This window comes from Ictidomys tridecemlineatus, chromosome 2 (assembly GCF_052094955.1).
Source record: "Ictidomys tridecemlineatus isolate mIctTri1 chromosome 2, mIctTri1.hap1, whole genome shotgun sequence".
NCBI classification, from domain to species: Eukaryota; Metazoa; Chordata; class Mammalia; order Rodentia; family Sciuridae; genus Ictidomys; species Ictidomys tridecemlineatus.
In genome coordinates, this window is record NC_135478.1 from 178,814,594 (window position 1) to 178,838,641 (window position 24,048).

Here is a 24,048-nt window from a genome sequence, read left to right on the forward strand (position 1 = left end):
AGGACCATGAAACTCTGCGTCCTACATCCCAGATTCAGTTGTCTCTGACCATTCTTTCACCTGAAGAACTTACAGGACTAAACTATGATAATGAGAGCAAGCCAGAAAATACAGTATAGAAGAGTATAATGTGGAAAGTAAAGTTCTTCAACAGTCCTCCTAATAATTCCCCAAAGTAACAACTGTTGTTTCTTATATAATTGTCTGGAAATTTCCTTTGTACACACAAGTATATATGTTTATTCTTCAAAATAAGTATTGAATATCCCTTATATCTAGATCCCCAGCCTCTCAGGGCACACCCCCAGAGACAACCAGTGTTACGTTTCTTATGGATCTAGAGAACATTTTAACATAGTTATAAGCAAAAACACATATATTCTCTCTCTTTCTCTCTCTCACACACACAATATAACATGTTTATGTGTATGTTTTCTCCTTAAAGTTCCTACATGTTTGGGACTGGGGTTGTGGCTCACTGCCAGAGCACTTGCCTAGCATGTGGGAGGCACTGAGTTCTATCCTCAGCACCACATATAAATAAATAAATAATAAAGGTACATCAACATCTAAAAATTATTTTAAAAAAAGAAAAAGATCCTATATGTTTTATATTTTCAGAAAATGTACATTATCACAGCCTTATATAGGAATGTATTTTTCTCACATCTGCACTACATTGGATTCCATGTCTTTTTGGTTTTGCCAATCTGTTGGTGAAAGTAGTCTTTCATTTCTTGTGCAGTTTCTCTTCACTTTTCTTGTGTTGGAGATTAAACCCAGGGCCTTGTACATGCTAAACACATGCTCTACCATTGAGCTACATCCCTGCCCCTTTGCTGTATTTTTCCTTAATTTTGAGTTTGAGCATCTTTTCATATATTTAGCTGCATATCTTTTGTTCACCTTTAAATTTTTTTATTAATTTATGCAAAATCTTTACATATTTAAGAAGTTAGCCCTTTGTTATATGGCTTGCACCTGTATAGTCTTTTAAAATTAAACCTTAATCACTACTCATTTTTCTTTTTACCTTAGATATACACGTCTCAAAGAAAAAGAAGAGGAAATTACCCTCTGATGTGAGTGAAGGCAAAACTGTTTTTATCAGGTATGCTTTCTACCTAGAGAACTGTTGTTTTCATTGCCTTGACAGATTTCCTCTCTTCCTTCCCCCCCCCTCTTCTCCCACTTACCCAACTCTTCTCCCCACTTCTTCTTTTTACCTCTCTTTTTTCTTTCTCCTCTATCCCATCTTCCCCTCCCATCCTGCTCCCTCCTATGCTTGCTTCCTTTGGGCAATATTCATGTTACCAAGCCCAGAAAGTTACATGCTGTAAGACCATTAGGACATCACATCTGATCTGGGAATGTACCAAACAATGGGACACACAGGAAAATCAGAACTATAAAGCAGAAAGTAAGGAGTGGCAGGGGTCCGGTTATTTTGTCCTCTTTAGATTTCATTCTTTGTAATTTGGGTGGCATTATTTGGAACAAATTAGCATCTCAACTGTTAGGAACATCTTGGTTCTAGCCTTTGTTTTAGAGGGAATACTGGGGTGACACATTTGTCACAAATGATTTTTCTCTCCATACTACCTTACCTTTTAAAGCAGTGTCCAGAATAAGTAAGACATGCTGTTTCCAAGAAAACATGGTGGTGTGGGATGAGGGTAGAACTTGGTCTTATTACACATTTGTTGTTGCTATTTCAGCCCTACCAACAGTAGATTGACATTTTTATAGTTCAGGGTATCTTCAGTTCACCTCAAGCATGTCTTCTAGTCCTTTCCTTAGTTCTAGTGCACTAGGCTCATTTGGGTCTACTTTTAGAAATATGTATTTTATTCTCCTGTTTAGTCTTTTAATATTGTTTTTGTTATATAGGTAACTTATATGTTCATTGTAGAATATTTGGCAAATACATGAGCAGGTAGAAAAAAAAATTAAACCTTAATCACTACTCAGAAATCATCCCTACAGATGCCCACATAAATATTTTTACAAAGATGAGTTTGGCCAAAACTGGCTATTTCCCATTTCTTGCTTAATAGTAACTTATGTTACTATTATATCTTTCCATAGTTTTTCCATTTTTTTAAACTGCAAAATTTGGAACTTCCATGTAAATAATTTTGTATTACAGAAAAGAGAAAAGTTACATTCAGAAGCCTGTGACCTCAATACCAAGGATTCCATTACTTTTCTGTATGTGTTTTAGTTAATAACTTAGGGAAATAAAGGGGTGAAATAGGATGTAAAGGGGTTGGATATACATGATGAAGCAAATTAGAAGAAATAATATAGACATATCCTCTATATATCTTATTATACAAAACTTCTATTTATTTGATTATCCCATAAACTAGAATTAGTTATGGGGTTATTTATTGAGTATAAGCAAAGTAAAATTGTTGCAATTACTAGGAGCTATTTTTTATAACCCTGGAAGGATGTGCATAGCTGGAGAGATGAGGAATCTTTATAGTATATCAAAATTTAGGAGAACAGAATCTTCCAGCCTTTGTAATTCCATCAGAAGAAATAAGTACAGGTTGAGTATTCCTTATCTAAAATGCACAGAACCAGAAGTGTTAAAAAAGATTTGAGTTTTTCAGATTTTAGAATATTTGCATACATTTTACCAGTTTAGTGTCTGTCTCTAATCCAAAAGTCCAAAATACAGAGTCCAGAAGTTTTTGAGCATCATGTCTGTGCTCAGAAAGTTAATTGGTATTTGGGTTAGAGATGCTAAACATGTAATTATTTATTTTTTTGCACTTAGCTAGTACACTTTATTATATTTCTATTTCTGTTATTATGAAGGAGTTTCTGACTTTTATAGAATTTTAATAGAAACCTAGATTTCATAGAAACACAGAAGAAAAAACTGTCTAATCTGGGGTGAGAGGGACAGAACTTTTTCTCACTAGACTGTTGTAGTAAGAGAAACTTTGGTTGTATGTAGTAAGAGAAACTCATTTTGGCCATCCTGAGTGAAAAAGAGAGTTTGTGGGATAAACACAAGGGTGGCTTATAGAATCAAAGTTGTCAAAGAGTGGACCTCAAAAAGCTGATGAGAATCTGGGTAATTCTAGGACCTTGCTGCTGGCGTCTGTGGGTCTTTTCTATAGCGACCCTGCCTTTTTTTTTTTTTTTTTTTTTTTGGAATAGGTATAACATGTTATGTAAAGTACATTACTAGTAAGTGAAAATTTTCACATGTATATATTTGTACAACCACCACCTAGGTCACTTTGTAGAAGATTTCTAGTACCTTGGAAGTCTTGGTTGGGATACTGCTATTTTGAATAGAATTCAAGTCTTTGTATATGTCTATTTAAGTTTCATTCTCTGCTAGATAATCTGATTGATATAAGAAAGTCCCTTGGGACCAAGGGGCAGAGTCCTATTGCAGAAGCCTGATTATTGGAGTCCACCCCTTCTGTATTGGTGCTATTTCTGAACAAGGAAGAGTGGTTGTGAGCAGTTGTGTTCATTCCCGCCCCCCCCCCCCCCCAATGGACAAAAGCAATTCTCTGAGCCTCTCATTCACACAAGTGAGGAAACTGCCAGAGAGGCACCAGAGGCAAGGGCCCTGGCCTTCTCCCCTTCTCTGCTCCTCTCTCCCCACCCCCTCCTTCTTTCCCTCCCTCTTTCCCCCTATAAATGTCTAATTCATTTACTTTGTAGTGGAACATAGATCTCACTTTGTAATTGACCTTTCTTGTGACCTTCTGGTTGTCTTCGTAGAAACCTGTCCTTTGACTCAGAGGAAGAAGAACTTGGAGAGCTCCTCCAGCAATTTGGAGATCTTAAATATGTCCGCATTGTCTTGCATCCAGACACAGAACATTCTAAAGGTATTTGCCACCAGCTGGCCATTGCCATGGATGTTGACTGGTCCCATGAAGGCATAATGTGTACCATTCTGAGGTGTCCACAGTCTGTTCTGCCTCTGGCTTCCTTAAGCCCAAGGATGTTCTGAAGTTATCTTCCGTGATGTCAAACAGTAGCTTTAATGGTGCTGCCAGCCATAATTTTATATAAGCTTTTTAAGCCCTTGCTTATTTACTTTAGAGTAATGAATTTCATTTGTTGTTCTCTGAATTTCAAAAATGATAACATCTCATAGGTATTTATCATTCCACATTACTTGAAAGTGCAGCGCCCCCTTCTTTTGTTAGAAATGGAAGCTGACAGAGAAACTTTGTTGCATGGCAACAATCAGAAAGAAAACTATGTAGCAGGAGTGCTGCCTGAGATTTTTTTTTTTTCCCCTGAAATTATGTTGTGCTCCAAAGATTAACCTCTTATTGTAGTATATCACTGTTAAATAAGGATTTTCAGCCCATTCTGATCTTTGTCTTCTTGGATTGTATTTGTTCTTTTAAAGCACTGGATTCCTTTGAGATCTAGCAAAAGGTAGAAACTCTCCAGAAAAATGCTACTTCTGAAGGTGTGGGCTCTTTAGAAATTATCCATAGATTAAGAATATGTAGTCTAAACCTTATTTTCCAAATTGATAACACTATCATTTTTTAAATTTTTACTCAGAAAAAGAAATATAAATGTCAGAACTAAACAGCTTTCTGGAGGTTAGGAATAAAATCACAACCATGCCACAGATGAGTTGGGTGATTCCTGCCCCTCACCCCCATCCAATCTGGGTGATTTTGGGCAAATCATTTAACTACTGTGGGCTTTATTTTTTTCTTTTAATCTGTAAAATGAATGGGTTCAACTATAATAACCACTTAGGTGTCTTCTGCCTAATATTCAGTTATTCTTCTTGGACCTTCTTCATTGCCAGTGTTTTTCTAAAAATGGGCAGCTAGAGTTACTTAGAATATTCCAAATATGGGTATGATATTGCTTTACTTTTATGGTATTCAATATCTTTTACCCCTTCTTGAGTACACTAGTATATTGGGTTGATATTTTCAGAATGTAGTTTACATTTGATTTACTATATGTCTTTTGGGCGTGCTGAGAGCCATAGCCCAGTCGGAATGACGCATGGCATTTTTGCCTGGCTGTTTGTGGTAGGTGAGCTCCCTGCTGGTTAAGCAGAACCACTGTTTCTTGAAGTTCTTTTTTCCAATTCGAGTTCTTCCCTGAGCTCTTTTATTCATTTCACCTTCTTTCAGGTGCACAGGCTCGCTTGTACTACTGGACTCTTTAGTTTCAGTCGATGAAATTTCATCCAAGAACTTTTTAACTGCTATAATATATCCTTCTTCTTGAAACATTTTGAAAAATTCACACATGAATGTCTCTTTGAAACTTGACTTGCTTTTAGAAAGGCTCCCCCAGCTTCCCAAAGTTTGAATGGTTTTTGAGATGAGAGTTAATGTCCTAATTGTCTGTGCATTTGGATGATAAGGTCGAAAATGAAAAGTATGAGGTGATACTACGGCTACAGCAAAGAAACAAAGAAATACAAAGCTGCTCACTGCAGAGTACTGAACATAAGGGTCATTAGGAAATCTCTGAGTAGCCATTTGCCTTAGAGAATAAAAGATATTACACATTTCAGTGGGGTAGCTCATACTTTATCTTACAATTGTACTAAATAACTTGTCCACATAGTAATGCAGATTTTCCTTATTGTTTTCTACATTATCTCCCTCTTTCAATTTAATAGGATCAATTTCACAGGATTTTGAGGATTCACATATCTCATCTAGAGTAGATTTTAAGATTACTTTCAGGTAGTGCCCTCCCACTATTTTCATCATCTCATCCAGACATTGGGTAGCCAGAGAGTTTTCTCTAAAAATTGTGTTTGCATCTTGGGTATCCTTCAAGTTTAATTCTGCCACTGCTGTGACAAAAGGAACAAGTTTATCATGGTACAGCAGCAATCATACAAAAGGCAAAACTGCATCATTTTTATATCGATGTATTTCACCCAAAATGTAAGCAGCTGAGGCAGATATTGGCTGAACATCTGGTGTTTTTTAGCAGCAAAGTTTTCAAAGGACCATAGTACTCTGAAGGAAGCACATAGTATGCATTGTGAACTATCTGTTGGTGCAGCGAATTGTGGTAGTGCTGGAGTATCTTTGCTAATGGTGTCACTAGTGGTACAATTTTTCCAAAGGAATCGTCATTTGGCTTGGTGTTGTGGCGTTCTGCATCCTCCTCCCTTCTGCTAGTGATGGTCTAAAATTTGGGAGCCAACAGAGGTGAGGCAAAGAACCTCACACCCCCCACTGGCAAAGGCCAAATCTGGGGGCCAACAGAGGTGAGGCAAAGAACTTCATCCCCCCACTGGTGCATAGGCCTATCCACAAGTATGGCCATATGCTGGACTGGTAGTCAGTGACGGGTAAGATCCAATTGCAGTGGTATCAACCTAAGACAGGAGGCTGACGCCTTGGATCATATGTAGTATTGGACAGCCTAACAGGCACGATCCCTAAGCCACAGCTTGGTGTTTAATTAAACAGAAGGGGGGAGATGCTGAGAGCCATAGCCGAGTAGGAATGATGCCTGGCATTTTTGCCAGAGCGGAGTGGTTGAGACGGCAGCATGCCATTGAGATGATAATGGTTATGTTAAGCTGTGCATTCAATTGTATATTAGACCCCTGCTGTCCTCCTTGGCCTGCTACTTTGGAGTTCTCTTGGGGATTCCCGGAGAGTTCCCATTGGTTGGGGAAGTGCTGGAGGAGGGATTTCCGGTTGGTGTAGGGGGGGTGTGTGTGTGGGGGGGGGGTATGTCCCAGGAGAAGGCCGGAGAAGGCCGCATGCGTGTTCGTGGGAGTGCGGAGAATAAAGGAGTTCCTGTTTTGAAACTACAAGGCTGTATTGGCTGCTCGGTTATTTTGTGCCCAGCCAGACTGCAGCATGGGCTATTAAAGTTAACAGAATGATTAATGATCTTAAAAGCATAATTTTAATTTTTTTTCTTAATGTATTATCTTTTCCTAACTCATATTAAATTTTTCTGACATCTATTTTGCCTACTCAGGCAAACTTGTGCTCCTCCTGCAGTGTATCCCCCTCAGCATGCCATTTCATTGCCTAGAAGAGCTAAATATTATCTGAAATGTTAAGACTGAACCCAGTACTGACCCTGGAAATTTTAATGATAAAATCCTTATTAAGGGAGAAGTACTGGGCAAGGTCTATAGCTCAGTGGCATAGTGCTTGCCTACCATGTGTGAGGTACTGGCTTCGATCCTTAGCACCACATAAAAATAAACATAAAGTAAAGGCATTCTGTCTATCTATAACTACAAAAAAATTTTTTAGAAGAAGTACTGTCAGGTGTAGTGACACACACTTGTAATCCCAGTGGCTTGGGAAGCTGAGGATTGCACATTCAAAGCCAGCTTCAGCAACTTAGCAAGGCCCTGAGCAACTTAATGAGACTCTGTCTCAAAATTTTAAAAAAGCATGGGGGTGGCTGATGATGTGGCCAGTGGTTAAGTGAGAGAGAGAAAATACTCATTTTCTTTAAATTGGTTGGTTAGGTCAATATGCCTGTTAGAAATCTTTCCCTCTGTATTTCTTTCATTATACTTGTTCTATAGTACCCATGGGGGATTAGTTCTAGGACCATGGCGTATACCAGAATCTGTAGCTACTTAAGTTTCTTATTAAAAACATGACGTTGGGGCTGGGGATGTGGCTCAAGTGGTAGCGCGCTCGCCTGGCATGCGCGCGGGGCACTGGGTTCGATCCTCAGCACCACATAAAAATAAAATAAAGATGTTGTGTCCACCGAAAACTAAAAAATAAATATTAAAAAATTCTCTATCTCTCTTTCTCTCTCTCCCACTCTAAAAAAAAAATAATGTAGTCTTTGCATACAATCTGTATATTATAGTATTTGCATCCTCTGTATTTTGTAAATTATCTATAGTTTAGTTGTAATACCTAATATAATGTGAATAGTTGTTAAACTTTATTATTTAGGGAACAGCAAGCAAAAAAGTCTGTGTTCAGTATAGACATTTTTCCCCCCAAATATTTTCGTTTCTTGATCAGTTGACTCCACTGATGTGGAACTCGTGATGCAGAGATCCAACTGTGTTTGTTATTTTGTTGGGTATTTATTCATACTGTACACTATGGTGGTGGTTCTTAGTCCTGAGATGTTCACTGTGTTTGGGAAGACACTACCTGACCAATGCTGTAAGAGAGAGATGAGTGGAGGACAGGAGCTAGTGGGGACACAGAAGTAGGAGCAATCAGCCTTGTCTGGAGCAGGCAGAGACAGCCTCACTGAATGGTGACCCTTGGGTTGGCTTGCCATTTGTGTCCTTTCAGTTAGTTTGCTACCATTTATTCCTGTCACAGGCAGAAGTTCTAGGAAATATGGGAGTGTTTTCATATATGGAGAATATTAAAGTTTAAAAAGTGCTAACAAAATATAACGACTATATCTCTTCTTTTTTTTTTTTTTCTTTGCTTTAAAAAGCTGCTTTGTGTCAATAGTAGAAATTTGGGCTAATGGCCCTTTGTCAATCCAATGAAAGTACTTTATGGTGATTCTCGAGCATAAACCAAGAATTGAGCTTCTGGATTCTGGTTTCTTGGAATATTCATGTGATGGAGGCCTTTTTTACCCCAGGAGGTAGATCTGATGCCTCTCAAGTGACTGAGACAGTGAGATGTAATTAATTTCGGGGCTAAGTGGTTCTTGCTTCATCTTTTAGTCCTCTGATAGGCTCTCAGTAAGTACAGCCGAGTTAAATATTTACCTGAAATTTCTCTATCATTTTATGTGGATATTATTAAGGAGAAAAGTGTTGAGACTAAAGTTCTAAGATACGTTAAAGAAGATGAAGGGAGTAATAAAATTTTATTGAGAGGAGTAGATGTGCTGTCATTCGATTTTGACCTTCACTGCCTCTTGGTACTTAATAAATGGATGCTACTTCTTCTTCTTTTTGTGCCAAGCTGTGGCCATTTGCATTATTGTCTTTGGTTTACTGGTGGGCTATGGGAGTTTGTGATTTCATTTAATTTTGTGTCTTTGTGCAGGTTGTGCATTTGCCCAGTTCATGACTCAAGAAGCAGCTCAGAAATGCCTTGCAGCTGCTTCTCTAGAGACTGAGGTAAGGAAAGCTTTTCTTTTACCCCATAATGTAGGAGAGAGTGACTCCTAGGGGCAAGATCTGGTGTTTACACAAAGTTTCATTATTTTTGTTAATGATGCTGCTGCTGATAAACTAGCACTTGGTGCGTGTTAGGCACTGAACTTTACATGCATTACCTTATTTAATCATTGTGTCAGCCCCATGAGGTAAATAGGAATATTATCCCTATTTCTTGGGCAAGGAAACAGGTATAACAATTTCTCTAATGTTTATCAATTGCTGTCTATGTGGCCTCTATCCTAGGCTGATGACATGATGTGTCATGAAGGTATTAAGACAATCTGTGAAATGGAATACATATTTGAGAAAGTGTGTGGATGATTGAGAATTTTTCTGTGTGTTATGTAACCAAGTATATATTGTTTTGAGATAAAGTTATCCTGTATTGCCATTATCCCTTATATTTTCTAGTTACTACCATTTTACTAACTTTCTTTAGAATACTAAAAATTAACCTGATTGTAGTTCATTTTACTCTATTTTGGCCTACTTTGGAATTAATCATCTCCCCTAAAGTAAATCCATTACTGTTGACTGCCCTCAGTACACACATGACCTTTTGCTTAGCTATACTAAATATTATGAGGGTCAGGGATCCACTTGTGGACAGCTTGGATGAAATATCCTGGGACTTGACTTCCACAATATAATTGGGGTTTTCTGATTCCCTTTCCTTGGTGTTCCTTGTCAGGTGCTCAGTTTCTGCTTGTTGTGTATTTGAAGAGGGTTACAATTTGTTACAGGGTGGTGGCCTTAAGCTGGATGGCCGGCAGCTCAAGGTTGACTTGGCTGTGACCCGTGATGAGGCTGCAAAGCTTCAGACAAAGAAGGTGAAGAAGCCAACTGGAACTCGGAACCTCTACTTGGCCCGAGAAGGCTGTGAGTAGTGGAAAGGAGATGTGAACTAGGCTTCTGAGCTGGCTCCATGCCATGACATAATCCAACAATTGTATTTTGGTGCACATTAAAAAAAAAAAAAATTTCTTCTTAATTGTTTTGTCATTCCACCTTACTAGTTGTGGCTTTCTGTTAGAAAAACTTCACCCAATTTTTAAATTAACTGATCCCATTCTTTTTTCTGCCTGATTGCCTTTAGATGGTTGTTTGTTTGTTTGTTTGTACTGGGGATTGAACTCAGGGATGCTCAACCATTGAGCCACATCCCCACTCCTATTTTGTATTTTATTTAGAGACAGGGTCTCACTGAATTTCTTGGTATCTCGCTTTTGCTGAGGCAGGCTTTGAACTCATGATCCTCCTGCCTCAGCCTCCAGACCACTGGTATTACACATGTGCACCACTGCACCTGGCCTTTAGACTTTCTTAATGGAAGATTGGCAAGGCAAAGAGGGAGGAAAAACTTAAAAACTATCTTTGATTCTTGACATCATTTCTTTTATTTTTTTAGATGCTAGGAATTGAACCTAGGAATTGAGTCTTACACATGCTAGGCAAGCACTGTGCCAGTGAGCTATATCCCTAACCCCTTGTCATCATTTTTTTTGAGAGAGAGAATTTTTTTTTAAATATTTATTTTTTAGTTTTCAGTGGACACAACATCTTTTTGTTTTTTTATGTGGTGCTGAGGATCGAACCCAGCGCCCTGCACATGCCAGGCTAGTGCGCTACCGCTTGAGCCACATCCCCAGCCCCCCTTATCATCATTTTTAACAAGAGGTGTTCTGAAGTCGTTGAAAATTATGACTAATTGCTCTTTTGGATTATTCATGGATTTAAAGTGGGCATCTAGTACCTTTCCTTAATGTCAGGAAGGTAACCAGAATTTAGCATAAGTAAAAAAAAAGTTCTTTTTTATAGGTCACATGGTATTTATCAGCCTGCTTCCCGCATAGTCTCAACTAGTAATGTTGGGCTCTTAGCCTTTGATCCTAGACTTCTATAACAATGAGTGTGTTCTCTAGTCTGACTTATCTCAGTGCTTAGTGATGGCGCCTGGTACATGAGAGGCAGCTAAGTTTAAGGGGCTGGTTATAGGTGGTACGTTCATAATCCTTACATTGTACTTATTTTCAGAACTTTCTCCAGGTTTTTCAGTTAGTATTTGCCTATATATGAAACTTCTTTGAAGGGAGAAAAGGAAGAGAACAAAGTCACAAAATATTGAGAGTTTTAGTCCTTAAGAGTAGCTCTAAGCCTAGAACTTAGCCCTGTAGCCTATTTTTGGACCTAACCAAATGATAACATGTTCTGGCCAGCACAGTCCTCTGGGCCCTGTACAGAGTTTGCATCATTCAAATCACATTCCTCCTGTTGCTCAGTGAAAATTCCCTTGGTGATATCTTGGCCTTTTTTCCTCTTTCTGCAGTGATCCGTGCTGGGACGAAGGCAGCCGAGGGTGTGAGTGCTGCTGATATGGCCAAACGAGAACGGGTAAGCAGATTAGGCACCAGCCTACTTTTAAGGCTCCATGGTTCAAAGTCGGTCAGAAACAATTATTAGATGCAGTATTATGTGCCATTATAATAACTGAATCTTATTTTTGTTTTCCTAGTTTTTCATCAGTAAGCATCTGCTAAGAAGCACACTGCTGGATCATGCAGTAGTACATGTAAAGGCTAGGACTATGTATAATTGTAAATGTAGAGTAGCTTCAGAAAGGAAGAGCTATATAGGTTAGAGTATTAGGATAGGGAGGAGATGTGGGTTTGGAAGGAGCAGCTAAGATGTCAGTGGGGAAGGGGTGATAACTCCAGTTTATAAAATTGTTGTAGTAAAATTCTATATTATAGGAGTTTCCACTGTTAACTGATAGCTGATGTTATAGCACATGCCTGTCATTCCAGCAGCTCCAGAGGCTAAGGCAGGAGGATCACAAGTTCAAGGTCAGCCCTAGCAATTTAGCAATATTCCATCTCAAAAAAGGGCTGGGGATGTGGTTCAGAGCCTCTAGGTTCAATCTCCTATAAACTGCACCCCCCTCCCCCCCAAAAAAGCATAAGCATTAACAGCATTAACTGTGAAACCTTAAAGTTTGGGAAATAATGAACAGAGGTAAGGATATAATGACAACCAGAAACATTCTTTCTTTTTTTCAGTGTGCACAGGTTTTATACTAGTGTTCAGTTTCTTTTGTAGTGAACATCAAGAAATCTTGGTATTTGAGGGAACATGGTGTGCCATTTTCTGACTAAAATGCAATAATGACATATTGAATTTTAGAGCTAATTTTGAAAATTAGCTCTAAATCCAGTGAAAAGTTCACTGGATTATGTGTAGTAATTATAAATTCACATTAGGCACAGCTTTTCCTGGGAGAAAAATAGTCTGTTGAACTTAGACATGATAGCCTTTTCAGATGTCACTTTAGTATTCATTTTCAGAGTATTTGTTTATTTTGCAATTTGTATATACCTTTACCAAACAAGGAGCAGCAGGACTGAGAAGACTTGATAAAAGAGAAAAAATTAACCGAGAGCTTTTTATCCTATTAACCTAGTTTAAAAAAACAAATTAGCAGAAGAATGTCATCCTTCATTTTGTTTCATAGGCAGGTCACCCAGGGAACCGCTGTTTCTGGCAGTGTAGTTGAGGGAATTGCCGCTAGAGCAGAATTTGATTTTGTGGTCATGGATGTGTCTTTGCCTCAGGGTGGCAGAGTTGAGTCAAGATACTGTTCTATGCTTTAAATAAGTCCTATTTCTTTTTGGAAGGAAGCTCCAGATAATTAGTTTGAGTTAGTGGGTAGATGGGCACTGGGCATAGACATTAGCCACAATATTCATTCTTTTTGCTCTGGGCAATATTTTGAAACAGGGATTTGTATGTGTGTGTGTAAGTAATCTAATTTTGGTCTCATATTAGTGCTGAGAGACAGACTATATTTTATCTGCAGTTCCATTTTGTGAATGAAAAATTGAGTCTTGAAAATTTCATGTTTTTTCTGCAGTTGGACAGCTTTCTAGTTCAGATCTGATTCCAGAGCCCATGATCTTTCCACTACCTACCCACTGTCTAACCTCCTTAAACTTTTCTTTTCTTGTATTGGTTATTAAAAGGCTTTAAGGTTGTTAGTTTTCTTTCTTTTTCTATATGTGATTTTGGGATGAGGATCATGGTTCTTTCCATCTATAGAATTTATGTCTGCCTTTTTAAAGGATGGGTTCTACTATTAACAATTTGTAATTTTTTTAGTTTGAACTACTGAAACATCAGAAACTCAAGGACCAGAATATCTTTGTTTCCCGGACCAGGCTTTGCCTGCACAATCTCCCAAAGGCTGTGGATGACAAATGGCTCAGGAAACTGCTGCTGAATGCCACTAGAGGGGAGGAGAGGGTGCGCATCAAGGAGGTGAGAGTTTCCCCATGCATTCAGAACTTCCATTCTCATCCTGGGTTTATTAACTGTATTTCTGGCTAGGATTCTGACATATTAACAGATTTTCTTTTTAACACAGTGTCAGCATGTAACACTGGATTCAGCAGTCATTTTTGTTTTGTCTGTCTTATGAGAACTGTCTTCCATCTGACCAAATTACAGCAGAATGTGAGGAAGTCTCTATCCTCGTGATTAATTTAGCAAGCATTTATTAAATGCCTGCTATGTACTCAGCATTATACTGGGTGCTGTAATGTGAATTTTCTTGCAGAGAAAATAATTTTTGTGCTTTGCTCTTTAGAAGAGCGTTTTATTTCTAGTTAGGGTCTTATTCAATGGAAAGAGCCCCTAGTACCCCATGTTGAGCAGAGCGGCCATGCATGTCTTCAATAGTTCATACTAGGTCTTGGTTCAACTCCACATGAGTGCTGAATCCTCTCCTCTGTGTCTCTTTCATAGGACTTACTGTTAACACTGGCCTGAAAAACCAGACTGAACTCTTCGAGAGCATTATCCCCAATCCTTGGTATAGCACATAATAATTTTTCATTAGTATTTATTTTAAAAGTACCATGGCCAATATTTGGGGTCTGCTTTGCTCTGTTTTATCACCATAAACTGTTTTAAGCACTGAAATCCTCTTTAAAATATATGTTGATATTGGGAAATGATGTGAGAAAGTGTGAATATATCAGCATATATCTCACCAACATTCCTAGTAAAACTGTTAGAAGTGTTACTGGCTTAGGGTCCATGCCAGTAACCTCACATCAACTTCCACAATACTTAGTGTCTATATATTTAAAACCTGTGAGAACGTAGCAAAATCTCTGTATTCTATAATGTGTGCATTATATTGGATTTTTCTCTTTATTCTTTGGTTTATATAAGTATAGTGACTCAGTAAGACATTAAGCATCTTGAGGACAGGAACTCATTGTATACTTCTCTTGATTCCCCACTGGTGCACACAGTAATATCTAGACACACAGTGGTTACTGAACAAAAATCAAATATAGACTCCATGTGTTCCCAATACTTAGACTTCTCCGTTATAAGAGAATGACAGCTTTCAGGAGTAATTGAATATAAATGGTCAGTTTTCTCATTATATCCTACCATACTTCAGTGGTCCAGTACTTACCACATCTTGCTTAAGAATTTAGGGAAAAATCATGCCAGAGAGGATCTGATTTTGAGCAGAGAACTGAAACTTCTTTCTGTATTTCTGAGTCTAGAAGTTGGAAGGCTCGCTCTCATACCAGAAATGTCTTTCTCACCCAAAGCCACTAGCCTTCCCTCCTTCTTTCAATAAGTCCCTTCCTGGGCCTTGCTTTAGTGATGAGATCTATGGACAGTTTTCCATTCACAGTGATAAATTGTTATTCAGTGTAGAGTGTTATATGCCTCTCAGCTTGTATATATTGTGAATAGTTAACTGCTATAAACTTGCCTTGGCAAGTTTTATTGTATTTATGTGCTTATTTGTGGGTCTGTGTTGATGTCTATAAATTCTTAGTAAACAGGAAAATAATCTGCTCTCAGTGGGTATATTCTAATTAGATGGATACTTAGAAATATTATTTTAGTATGTTTTTTATGATGGTAGCATAAATGAAGATTCTCTTTTTATAAACTGATTTTCTTCTTTTTTGTGTGTTTTGCTGGGGAAACTCTGCCTTCATGCTAAACAAGCATTGTACTGATCCATATTCCCAGATCATAAGCTCATTTCTTATTGATTTTGTTAAAGAAGTTTATGTCAGGCAAGGCTTATCATTAAGTAATTGCTGTTTCTTTTTCTCATTCTACTCATAGTGTAGAGTGATGCGAGACCTTAAAGGAGTTCATGGAAAAACAAAGGGCCAGTCCCTGGGCTATGCCTTTGCAGAGTTCCAGGAGCACGAGCATGCTCTGAGAGCCCTCCGCCACATCAACAACAATCCAGAAATCTTTGGGACTCAAAAGGTAAGCCTCATCCTTCAGACAGACTTGCTTCCTTGGAGCCACCTGTGGAAAAGAATAGCTAGTGGATGGGGTGGAGGAGGAGATATGAGTGGTTATTCCAGGTAGTAAAATGATTGTAAGGAGCTCTAAACTGGATAGACTGCTTACAGACTGGCTCCTTACCTTTAAGTAGAGCAAGTGAGTAGTAATCTCTGGTTTGTGGGGGTAGGTACTTACTCACAGATCAAGTCTAAATTTGCACTGGGTTCAATCCCCAGCACCCCACTCCACCCACCCCACCCCCCCAAAAAAGTTTAATGAATGTTGTTCTTATCTCTTTCTGTCACAGAGACCAATAGTGGAGTTCTCTTTGGAAGATCGAAGGAAACTTAAAATAAAGGAACTAAGGATCCAGCGCAGTCTGGTAAAAAGAAAACCTAATATTTTTTATAAGGACAGTTATTTAAACTTAAAATTTCTTCAGTTTGTGCTTCTGCTTCCTTAGAGCAATTCTCAGCCCAATTAAGGTTATTCACCCTTGTCTTTCAATTCCTTAAGGCTCTTTAAGTCATTTTCTCCTCTGCTGGCTGTCTTGTGATAGCTCCATAGATAAAGGGAGGATGGAGGAAGCAGTCAATAGTTTGTGTATAGGTTTGTGTGGGACATGTCAAATGTAATGGATGTTGTTATGGTTTTACGTAAATGTAGGTTTCAGTATCCCATCTAGAATTCTTTTTTCTTAGATAGCTCCAGAAACATGATGCCTGCTGGTTTTAGAACTTTTTTTATGTGTGTGTTGTGCTAGGGATTGAACCCAGGGCCTTGTGCATATGAGGCACGTACTCTACTAACTGAGCTATACCCCAGTCTCTTTAGAACTGTTTTTAATCTAGTATGGTAAATGGAAGATAGAGATTTTGGGAAGTTTGAACTTTTGCTTCTTTCTTGCTATATATTCCTTGGTAAGTTATTATCACTCAGAATCTCATTTTGTAAAATGGGTTGATAATATCTGCCTCACTTGGCTGTGAGGATTAAATGAGATGACACTTGTCATTGCCTACCTTATTGCATTGTCATTCTCCTGCCCATCTTCCTCTTATAGCTCTTAAAAGTATCATACCTTAACTTGTATACATAGTGAATATTCATAGTCTTTGTGGTTCTACCAAGAGCATGACTAAGAGATGAGCAATTTTAGTGGTTAAGACAGTGACTCTGGGTTGGAGAACTTGGGATCTGGCTATTGTTCAGGTTAATTTTGTTATTACACATGATAGAATTATTTAATGCCTTTAGCCATTGCTTGATTAGTGACTCTTAAGCTGCTGGCTTTGTTTTTTCACATTGTTCTTTGCCCTTATGTACATTCTACTCTTTTTGTGTAAAAATGCCCCTTTCAACCTTAACTCAAAACACATACCTTTTTATTCCATATTCAGATCAAATGAGTTATGTTCTTCCACCTCTCAGATAAGTCCTCATTACTTTAACTTTCTTAAATGATTTTGTTTTTTACTTTGCTTTATTTGTGTATGCGTCTCTAATCTCCATTTATTTTGTTATATCTATAGCTTCACTATTTAGAAACAGACTGGCATATAATCAGTGTTGATTGTAACTGTACCTATCTGGATATTTTAAGGTGAAAGGGCATAATAGCAAACTCCTATTGTTACATTATTTTTCTTGAATCTTCTTTTTCTTTGACTTAATTACAAATAAATCTGTAACATTCATTATGTCTTCCTTTGAAGCCATAGTATCTTTTTTCTTCTTCACTTCCTTTATGTCTTCTCTAATGCTCTTCCTTTATCTAGATCTGAGTTTCTGATTTGTGTCATTTTCCTTCTCTCTGAAGAAATTTGTTTAGCATTTCTTACAAGGTAGATCTCCCAGTAACAAATTTCCTCAGAAAGTCTTTATTTCTCCTTCACTTCTAAAGATTATTTTGTTGGATACATAATTCTAGGTTGGTGATTATTTTCCCTCAGAATTTTGAATACCTCACTTTAATCTTTTCTTGTTTACATGATTTCTGGAGAGAAATTCAGTGTTTAGTGTAATCTACCCTTATTCCTCTAGAGATAAGATTTTTTCTTTTTGTTTCTTTCAAGGTCTTGTCTTCAGTTTTTTACAATTTGACTATGATATGCCTAGGTATGGGTTTTGGGGTATTTGTTTTGTTCTTAGCTCCTATATCTGTGGGTTTATGTCTGTTATTACTTTTTAAAAATCCTTAGCCTTTACTACTTTAAATATTTCTTTTGTTGCTTGCTTTCTTCTCTTGGAATTCCTCTTTCATGTGTGTTATCCATTTTGTACTCATCACTGGCTTTTGAGTCTTGGGCAAATTACTCTATGCCTGTTTCTGTGTTATGGGAAGGGTAATGGTGGTTTTGTGTCCCCCACCCAGTAACTATCTGTTACTATAGTAGGGCTTGTGAACTGCTTGTATTTATTTTTCTATAGTCTCCAACCGTGTGGGGAAAGAATTTCCCTTCTTTCACCAAACTCACATAAAGCTCCACTTCTGCTGAGTATTTCCAGCAAACAAACCTTATCCAGAAACCAGATGGCAGTTTCTTGTTTCATGCAGCAAAAAATGAGTTTGAAGCCTGCAACCAGTAAGCCCCAAAAGGAGCCACAAGAGCCTGGAAAAGACAAGCAACAGAAGGCAGCCCAGACTCACACACAGGAACAAAGCAAGAAACCTCCAGTTCAGAAGGGAAAGTCAGGCTCTACCTCATGGACAGGGTTCCAGACCAAGGCTGAAGTGGAGCAGGTGGAGCTGCCTGATGGAAAGAAGAGAAGAAAGGTCCTGGTGCTTCCCTCACACCGAGGCCCCAAAATTAGGTGAGATGCAGGAGGGTGGCATGGAACAGGGCAACTCTGGGCACATTTGTTTTTGTGCAGCTCTTTTCCCTTCTGTGGCATTTGTTTGGATGAAGGGAATTTTTAGTGCTATGCTGGTTCCACATGGGATTAGCACACAAGTTTTTCTACACCAGCAGAGAAGTTACTCTTGGATCAAATGGCAGAGGGAGCCTCAGAGGAGTCTTCCAGGGCAGGCTTTTATGCCATTTTTCTCTTTTGAAGAGCTTCCTCCTGTCTAGATGGCTAGTTCTGTCAGCTGAAGCCATATACTTGAAGCTCACCTGTAACTTCTGTTTGGGGTGCCAGATTAGTGCTATGTGTAAATGTAGATTTTTATAAAATATTTAGTAAGTAATGAAGGTCTTTTTTCATTCCCATGATTTAAACAACAACAAAACCTGATAAGTACACAAATGTTGATCCTTAGGATCATCTGTTCCAGAATCCCATTTTAGAGTGAACTCAACTTATCCTGGGCTTAGAAAGGGTTTGAATAAAAAAAGGAATTTATCTCTGGGACTCAAGAGAGCCCAGGAATACCAATTAAAGGAAGGACTCAGGGTGGTATTTAATTGGACGTCTTATTTCAGGTTGCGGGACAAAGGTAAAGTGAAGTCCCTCCCTCCCAAGAAGCCAAAGACTCAGAAAAACCAGTGGAAGCAAGAGAAAAAGCAGTTATCTTCCAAGCAGGTGAGTTCTTCAGGGTACACACTTTATGGTGAGTCTCCCAGGCTGGCAGCACTCTCATACCTGGGTTAGTTGAGCAAATGTATTCTGGATTGCAATTGCATAGGACTACAGCACTGTCACATCTACTGAAATTAATAAAAACTTCTTAATATCATTTAATGCATAGCCCATATCAAAATTTCCCTAATTGTCTCAAAAATATTTTTTAATGCTTGGATAGCCTTGGTCAGGATCCATCAAACTTCATATATTACCTTTGGGTTTTGTATTTCTTCAGTCTTCTTTTATTCTATAGTAGCCCTCTTTCTTTCCATGCCCCTTTTTTTCCATGCTGTTAATTTTTTGGAGAATCTAGGTCATTTGCCCTAAAATATAATTGATTTTGAGTTTAGCCACTTTGTGATATCACTGAACTTGTCCCTATGACACCACATATTGCCTTTTAATTGATAGGAATAGCAGCTTAAATTCAGTTTTCTTTTTTTCTTTTTTAAAAACCAGAACATTTATTGGATGGTTAATTGTTGAAACTCTCAAAATGAACTGGATGCTACAACAGCTGACCTCTTGGGTTTAGGAGTTGTTCCTTCACAGAATCCATGCCTGAATCTGTGGTATAAAATTCTTAGGTGCCTCATTAGACCAGTCCTGGTGCTGTTTTATCTTTTGGTCTTGGCACGCCAGTTATACTTTCTCTTGCTCTTGGCAGGGTAGCCACATTTGCAACAGGTTGACTTCTAAAGGTGGTAGGCCTTAGAGCTCCAGTGGTGGCACAATGTGTGTATTATTGCCCTTGCCAAATGATGACATTCCCTTTGTCATCTCCCTTCTGCTTCGGAAACCAAAGAGCTCAAGTTCAGTTTTCTTGACAAGTGTATTTCATGGGTGGTGCTGTATGCTTCCTTGCATCACAGACATCATACTTGGTTGCCCCTTTTTAGTGATGTGGATATTGGTCAGTAGATGTAAAAATTATCTACCTCGATTTAGAAAGTTTCCCACCAACCTTTTTTTTAAATATTTTTTTAGTTTTTTTAGGTGGACACAATATCTTTATTTTACATTTATGTGGTGTTGAGAATCGAACCCAGTGCCTCACGCATGCTAGGCGAGTACACTACCACTTGAGCCACATTCCCAGCCCTCCCACCAACCTTTTATCTATGGTTTTAGCAATCATTGCTGAGTGCTATTTAGACCCATTATTTCATTATGGGTTGCAGAAAAGTGATTTTATAGTTCATTCAACCCTTTTGCATTGCAAATTGTAGGCAAAAAAATTGGGGGGTTACCACCAAATACCGTTTGTATGAGAAAGGCAGGGTAAATGCTCACTTTTTAATTTTCTCTGGTATTGGTTTGCAGAGTAATAAGCTGTTGCCCTACCAACTTCCTATGGCAACCAATAAGAATTTTTTAGTATTTTGGAATTCTTGATTTCCATATATTTGATGTGTTTCAGTCCAGTGCTATTATCATGCTCGTCCTGTCATAGGCCAAAAGAAGCCCCTTCAGATTGGCTTCTGAGTCCATCTGACATGACCTTATCTGTCTTATATGCTTTTTCCTAGTCCTGGCATTGGCCATTTTTCTAAGGAGCCTTAGTTCCTTTTAGTAGAAAATACTCATCCTGTGTTCTTGAACATTTGAGGTCAATTTTTTTTTCTACCTTCCCTATTCCATTTCTTTTAAGGTTAAAGGAAGCATTAATTTCCCATCCTACCTAAGAAATCTGTTTCTGGGAAATTTCTGGCTATATCACATGATATTAGAGATCTATTTCTGAAATCCCTTAAGTGGTATATTCTTTTTTAAAAAAAATATATATATATATTTTTTTTTTTAGTTGTTGATGATCTTTATTTTACTTATTTATTTATATGTGGTGTTGAGAATCAAACCCAGTGCCTCACACATACGAGGCAAGCACTTTACCACTGAGCCACAACTCCAGCCCAAGTGGTATTCTTGGTGAGGACTGGAGCAAGCAAGAATGTCCATACTCTGGACTGTGTTGAGGTTAAAGTGAGTGAATGGGAGCTAGAATGGGAGAGGCTCCAAGACTTTCAGCAAGCTCTGCTCCCATGTGCTGTTGCTCTGATGGATGGACCAATGAATGATTGCTTTTGAGCTTTTCTCTTTAAGGGTCTCTCTCTGAAGGTCTATCTCTTCTTGGAGGGGTGTGATCTCTATAGCTTATTTTCTCTCTTCGTTGACTTAAAGGTAAGGTAATATTTAGTGTTTGAAACTGATTATCTTATGTCTTCTTTCCTTTACTTTGTAGGTACCTAGGAAAAAAGCTAAGGAAAATAAGACAGAAGTCCACTTCAACCAGTTGGTCGAACAGTATAAGCGGAAATTATTGGGACCTTCTACAGGAGCACCTCTTGCAAAGAGGAGCAAATGGTTTGACAGTTGATACTGCTAGCAGACTGGGTAAGAAGTCAGGCATGTACTTTCTGGTAAAGCTCTTAACCCTAGGCCCATGCCCATGTCTTTCACTGAGGGAAAGAAGATCCCTGAGAGCACCCACTCTGTTAGGAGGCTCGCTGGACTGTGCACATCTGAACTTTGGTTCATCCTCCAGTATGTGGCTAGTTAGCCACAAAGAAATATCTGAAAAACATCATAATGGTTCTTGCAATATTAGCCAGATTATTATGTGAAGTTGTGTCTATTATTGTCCATTTTTATTCTATTTCTCAAATAGAATCAATTGTAAAAAAGCATTCTGGAGCACTGAGTTTTTAAAATGTAAATTTGTTAACATTCTCTAAATGAAATATTGTGTGATTCTTTGAATAATAGACTATGTCTCATTTCTAATATTAAATCCTTTATTATTTATTAACATTTTTGACATTCCTAACTAGTTCAGCTCTATAGAACTGTATGCTGCAGGAGTTGACTAAGTAAAAGCAGAAAAAATAAAATTGTTGATGTAATCGATGCAAGGTGGAGACACTTGAATTGGAAAGCAGTTGAGGGCAATGGGCCAGACACAGAGCAGCACCTGCTAAGTGTCTACTATTATGAAAGGGTAATGGCTGATAGCTGATTAGAGATCAGTTTGCTGTGGCTAGAGACACTCGCCTGGCCAGTGATGACCTGCACTTCTGTCATGAAGCTCTTGCTGGGGACTCAGAGCTAGTAGCTGTGGTAGAAAAAACAGTGAACATGAAGCCCAGGTCCCTCTAAGGCTAAGTACCATCATCCTGTGGATTCTTTGGGGGTCTTAGTTTCTTCACCTGTAGAATAAGGGTTTAACTAACTATTCTCTCTGATCCTTTGCTGCTCTAAATTCTTCCTTCATTCTTAAATTTTTTTTTCTAGTTGTTGATGGACCTTTATTTTATTTACTTATTTTTATATGGTGCTGGGAATCAAACCCAGTGCCTCACACGCGTGAGGTAAGTGCTCTACCACTGAGCTACAACTCCAGCCCCTCTATTTCATTTTTTTTTAAGAGAGAGAGAGAGAAGAGAGTGAGAGAATTTTTTAATATTTATTTTTCAGTTTTCGGTGGACACAACATCTTTATTTTATGTGGTGCTGAGGATCAAACACAGCAGCCCCGCGCATGCCAGGCGAGCATGCTACTGCTTGAGCCACATCCCCAGCCCTCTATTTCATTCTTATAATATTCATATTCCTTCTCTCTCTTTTCTAAAGAAAGGGTAGGGGCTGGGCGCTGAAATATTAGAGTCAAGGTCCACAAGGATCCTGATGGCATGAGTAGTGGGCTGAGTCTGAAAGATGAAAATCACTGGAGACAAACTGAGCTGGGGTCTAAAATCCCATTGCATAACTTCTGGTGAGAGGGTGGGAGTCAATTGAATTCATGTTAGAAAGCAGCAGTCTGGCCCTGACATGTGCAAAGGGACCATTGGGCTGTCTTAATAGTCAATATGTAAGGTCTCAGGTGAAGGAGCTGCTAGTACTCTGAGCTGGCCAGTTCACACATGCAGGACAAATGTAATGACCAAGTAGGTGAAAGAAACCAGAATGCCACATGGAAGCAGAAATGGTCATGAGTTAATTGTTGTTGAAGCTGGTCATGGGTAAATGGAGATTTGTTACACTATTCTTTCTGCTTGTATGAACATTTTGAAATTATCCATAGTAAAAAGTAAAAAAAAGACAATGGATGAGTTGATAAAGGAAAGTATATTGGCTGCCTGAGAAGAAAATTCTTGGAGGATGATAGAATGAGGAAAACCAAGAAGGGTATATAGAAGCAGATGAGTGAAAGCCACAAGAAATCAGATTTTGGCTCGGCATGAGGAAGAATTTTTTTTAACATAGCTGTCAGGTGTGTGAGTTCATCCAGTCCAGATATAGATGTGGTATGTCTAGGATACTGTCTGGGGACTGCCTTGCCAGAGTTATGCTAAAGGAGATGGTAAAGACTGGTCAGATCATTGATATTTGGCCCCATGATGACCTGAAGATATGTCTCTTTTCTTGCCCTGGTGCCTGAGGCCTTTTTTCTAGAGATTATCTGACATTTTCTCTGCCCAGTGTTTTGCATATACTCAGTCCTCATTAACTCTGGTCCTTGAAGTGGCTTAGCCCCTGTTTAAAACTCTGCTGTAGTTTCTCATCTTGTTTTGATTAGAGTGATAACAGGCAATACAGCTCTCTCCCCTCTCCTACCTTATCTTTGTTTATTCTCCTTTCTGTTTATTTTTGGCCACACAGGCCTGCCTTCAGTTCTCTTGACTCAGCCACCTCAAGAGCCTTTGTGTCTGTGTTCCCTCTAACTGGAAAACTTTCCCCCGCAAATTAGAATATTAACTTTGTGAGAGGGAGTTTATCTTATTTGCTTCTAGAGAGACAGCACCTACAGAAACAGCACCTAGTCCTGACCCTGGCATTTATTAGGTATCAAGAAGTGTTTATTAATTGAAAAAAAAAATAAGGAAAGAAAGAAATGGTACTCACAAGAGAAGACAAAAAGTTGGGAACATAGGCCAGAGTTTTTGATTCCCTAGTCCAATCCAGTGCCATAAATGATGCTTTCACAGAACCATTGCTGAGCTAGGGATAGGGCTGTTTCAAGGCAGTATCTTGGGAAA

The 24,048-nt window shown here is 38.5% G+C and overlaps 1 protein-coding gene and 2 pseudogenes across 2 annotated transcripts in view; 1 reads left to right on the forward strand and 2 right to left on the reverse strand.

Annotated features, from left to right (window-relative positions):
• Nucleotides 1-21,924, forward strand: part of Rbm28 (RNA binding motif protein 28) — a 31,959-nt gene extending 10,035 nt beyond the window's left edge. For both annotated transcript variants that reach the window (XM_005319418.5, XM_021722401.3), the window contains exons 9-19: nucleotides 1,039-1,111; nucleotides 3,757-3,866; nucleotides 9,003-9,076; nucleotides 9,862-9,997; nucleotides 11,445-11,509; nucleotides 13,271-13,429; nucleotides 15,275-15,424; nucleotides 15,753-15,827; nucleotides 18,003-18,259; nucleotides 18,871-18,970; nucleotides 21,255-21,924. In XM_005319418.5, coding sequence (XP_005319475.2) covers nucleotides 1,039-1,111; nucleotides 3,757-3,866; nucleotides 9,003-9,076; nucleotides 9,862-9,997; nucleotides 11,445-11,509; nucleotides 13,271-13,429; nucleotides 15,275-15,424; nucleotides 15,753-15,827; nucleotides 18,003-18,259; nucleotides 18,871-18,970; nucleotides 21,255-21,389 — 1,334 coding nt within the window. In that variant the 3' untranslated portion in view covers nucleotides 21,390-21,924. The remainder of the gene's footprint in view (nucleotides 1-1,038; nucleotides 1,112-3,756; nucleotides 3,867-9,002; nucleotides 9,077-9,861; nucleotides 9,998-11,444; nucleotides 11,510-13,270; nucleotides 13,430-15,274; nucleotides 15,425-15,752; nucleotides 15,828-18,002; nucleotides 18,260-18,870; nucleotides 18,971-21,254) is intronic.
• On the reverse strand, nucleotides 4,959-5,850 carry LOC110597570 (ras GTPase-activating protein 2 pseudogene; annotated as a pseudogene).
• On the reverse strand, nucleotides 19,477-19,792 carry LOC101969644 (large ribosomal subunit protein eL37-like; annotated as a pseudogene).
• Nucleotides 21,925-24,048: the final 2,124 nt, after the last annotated feature.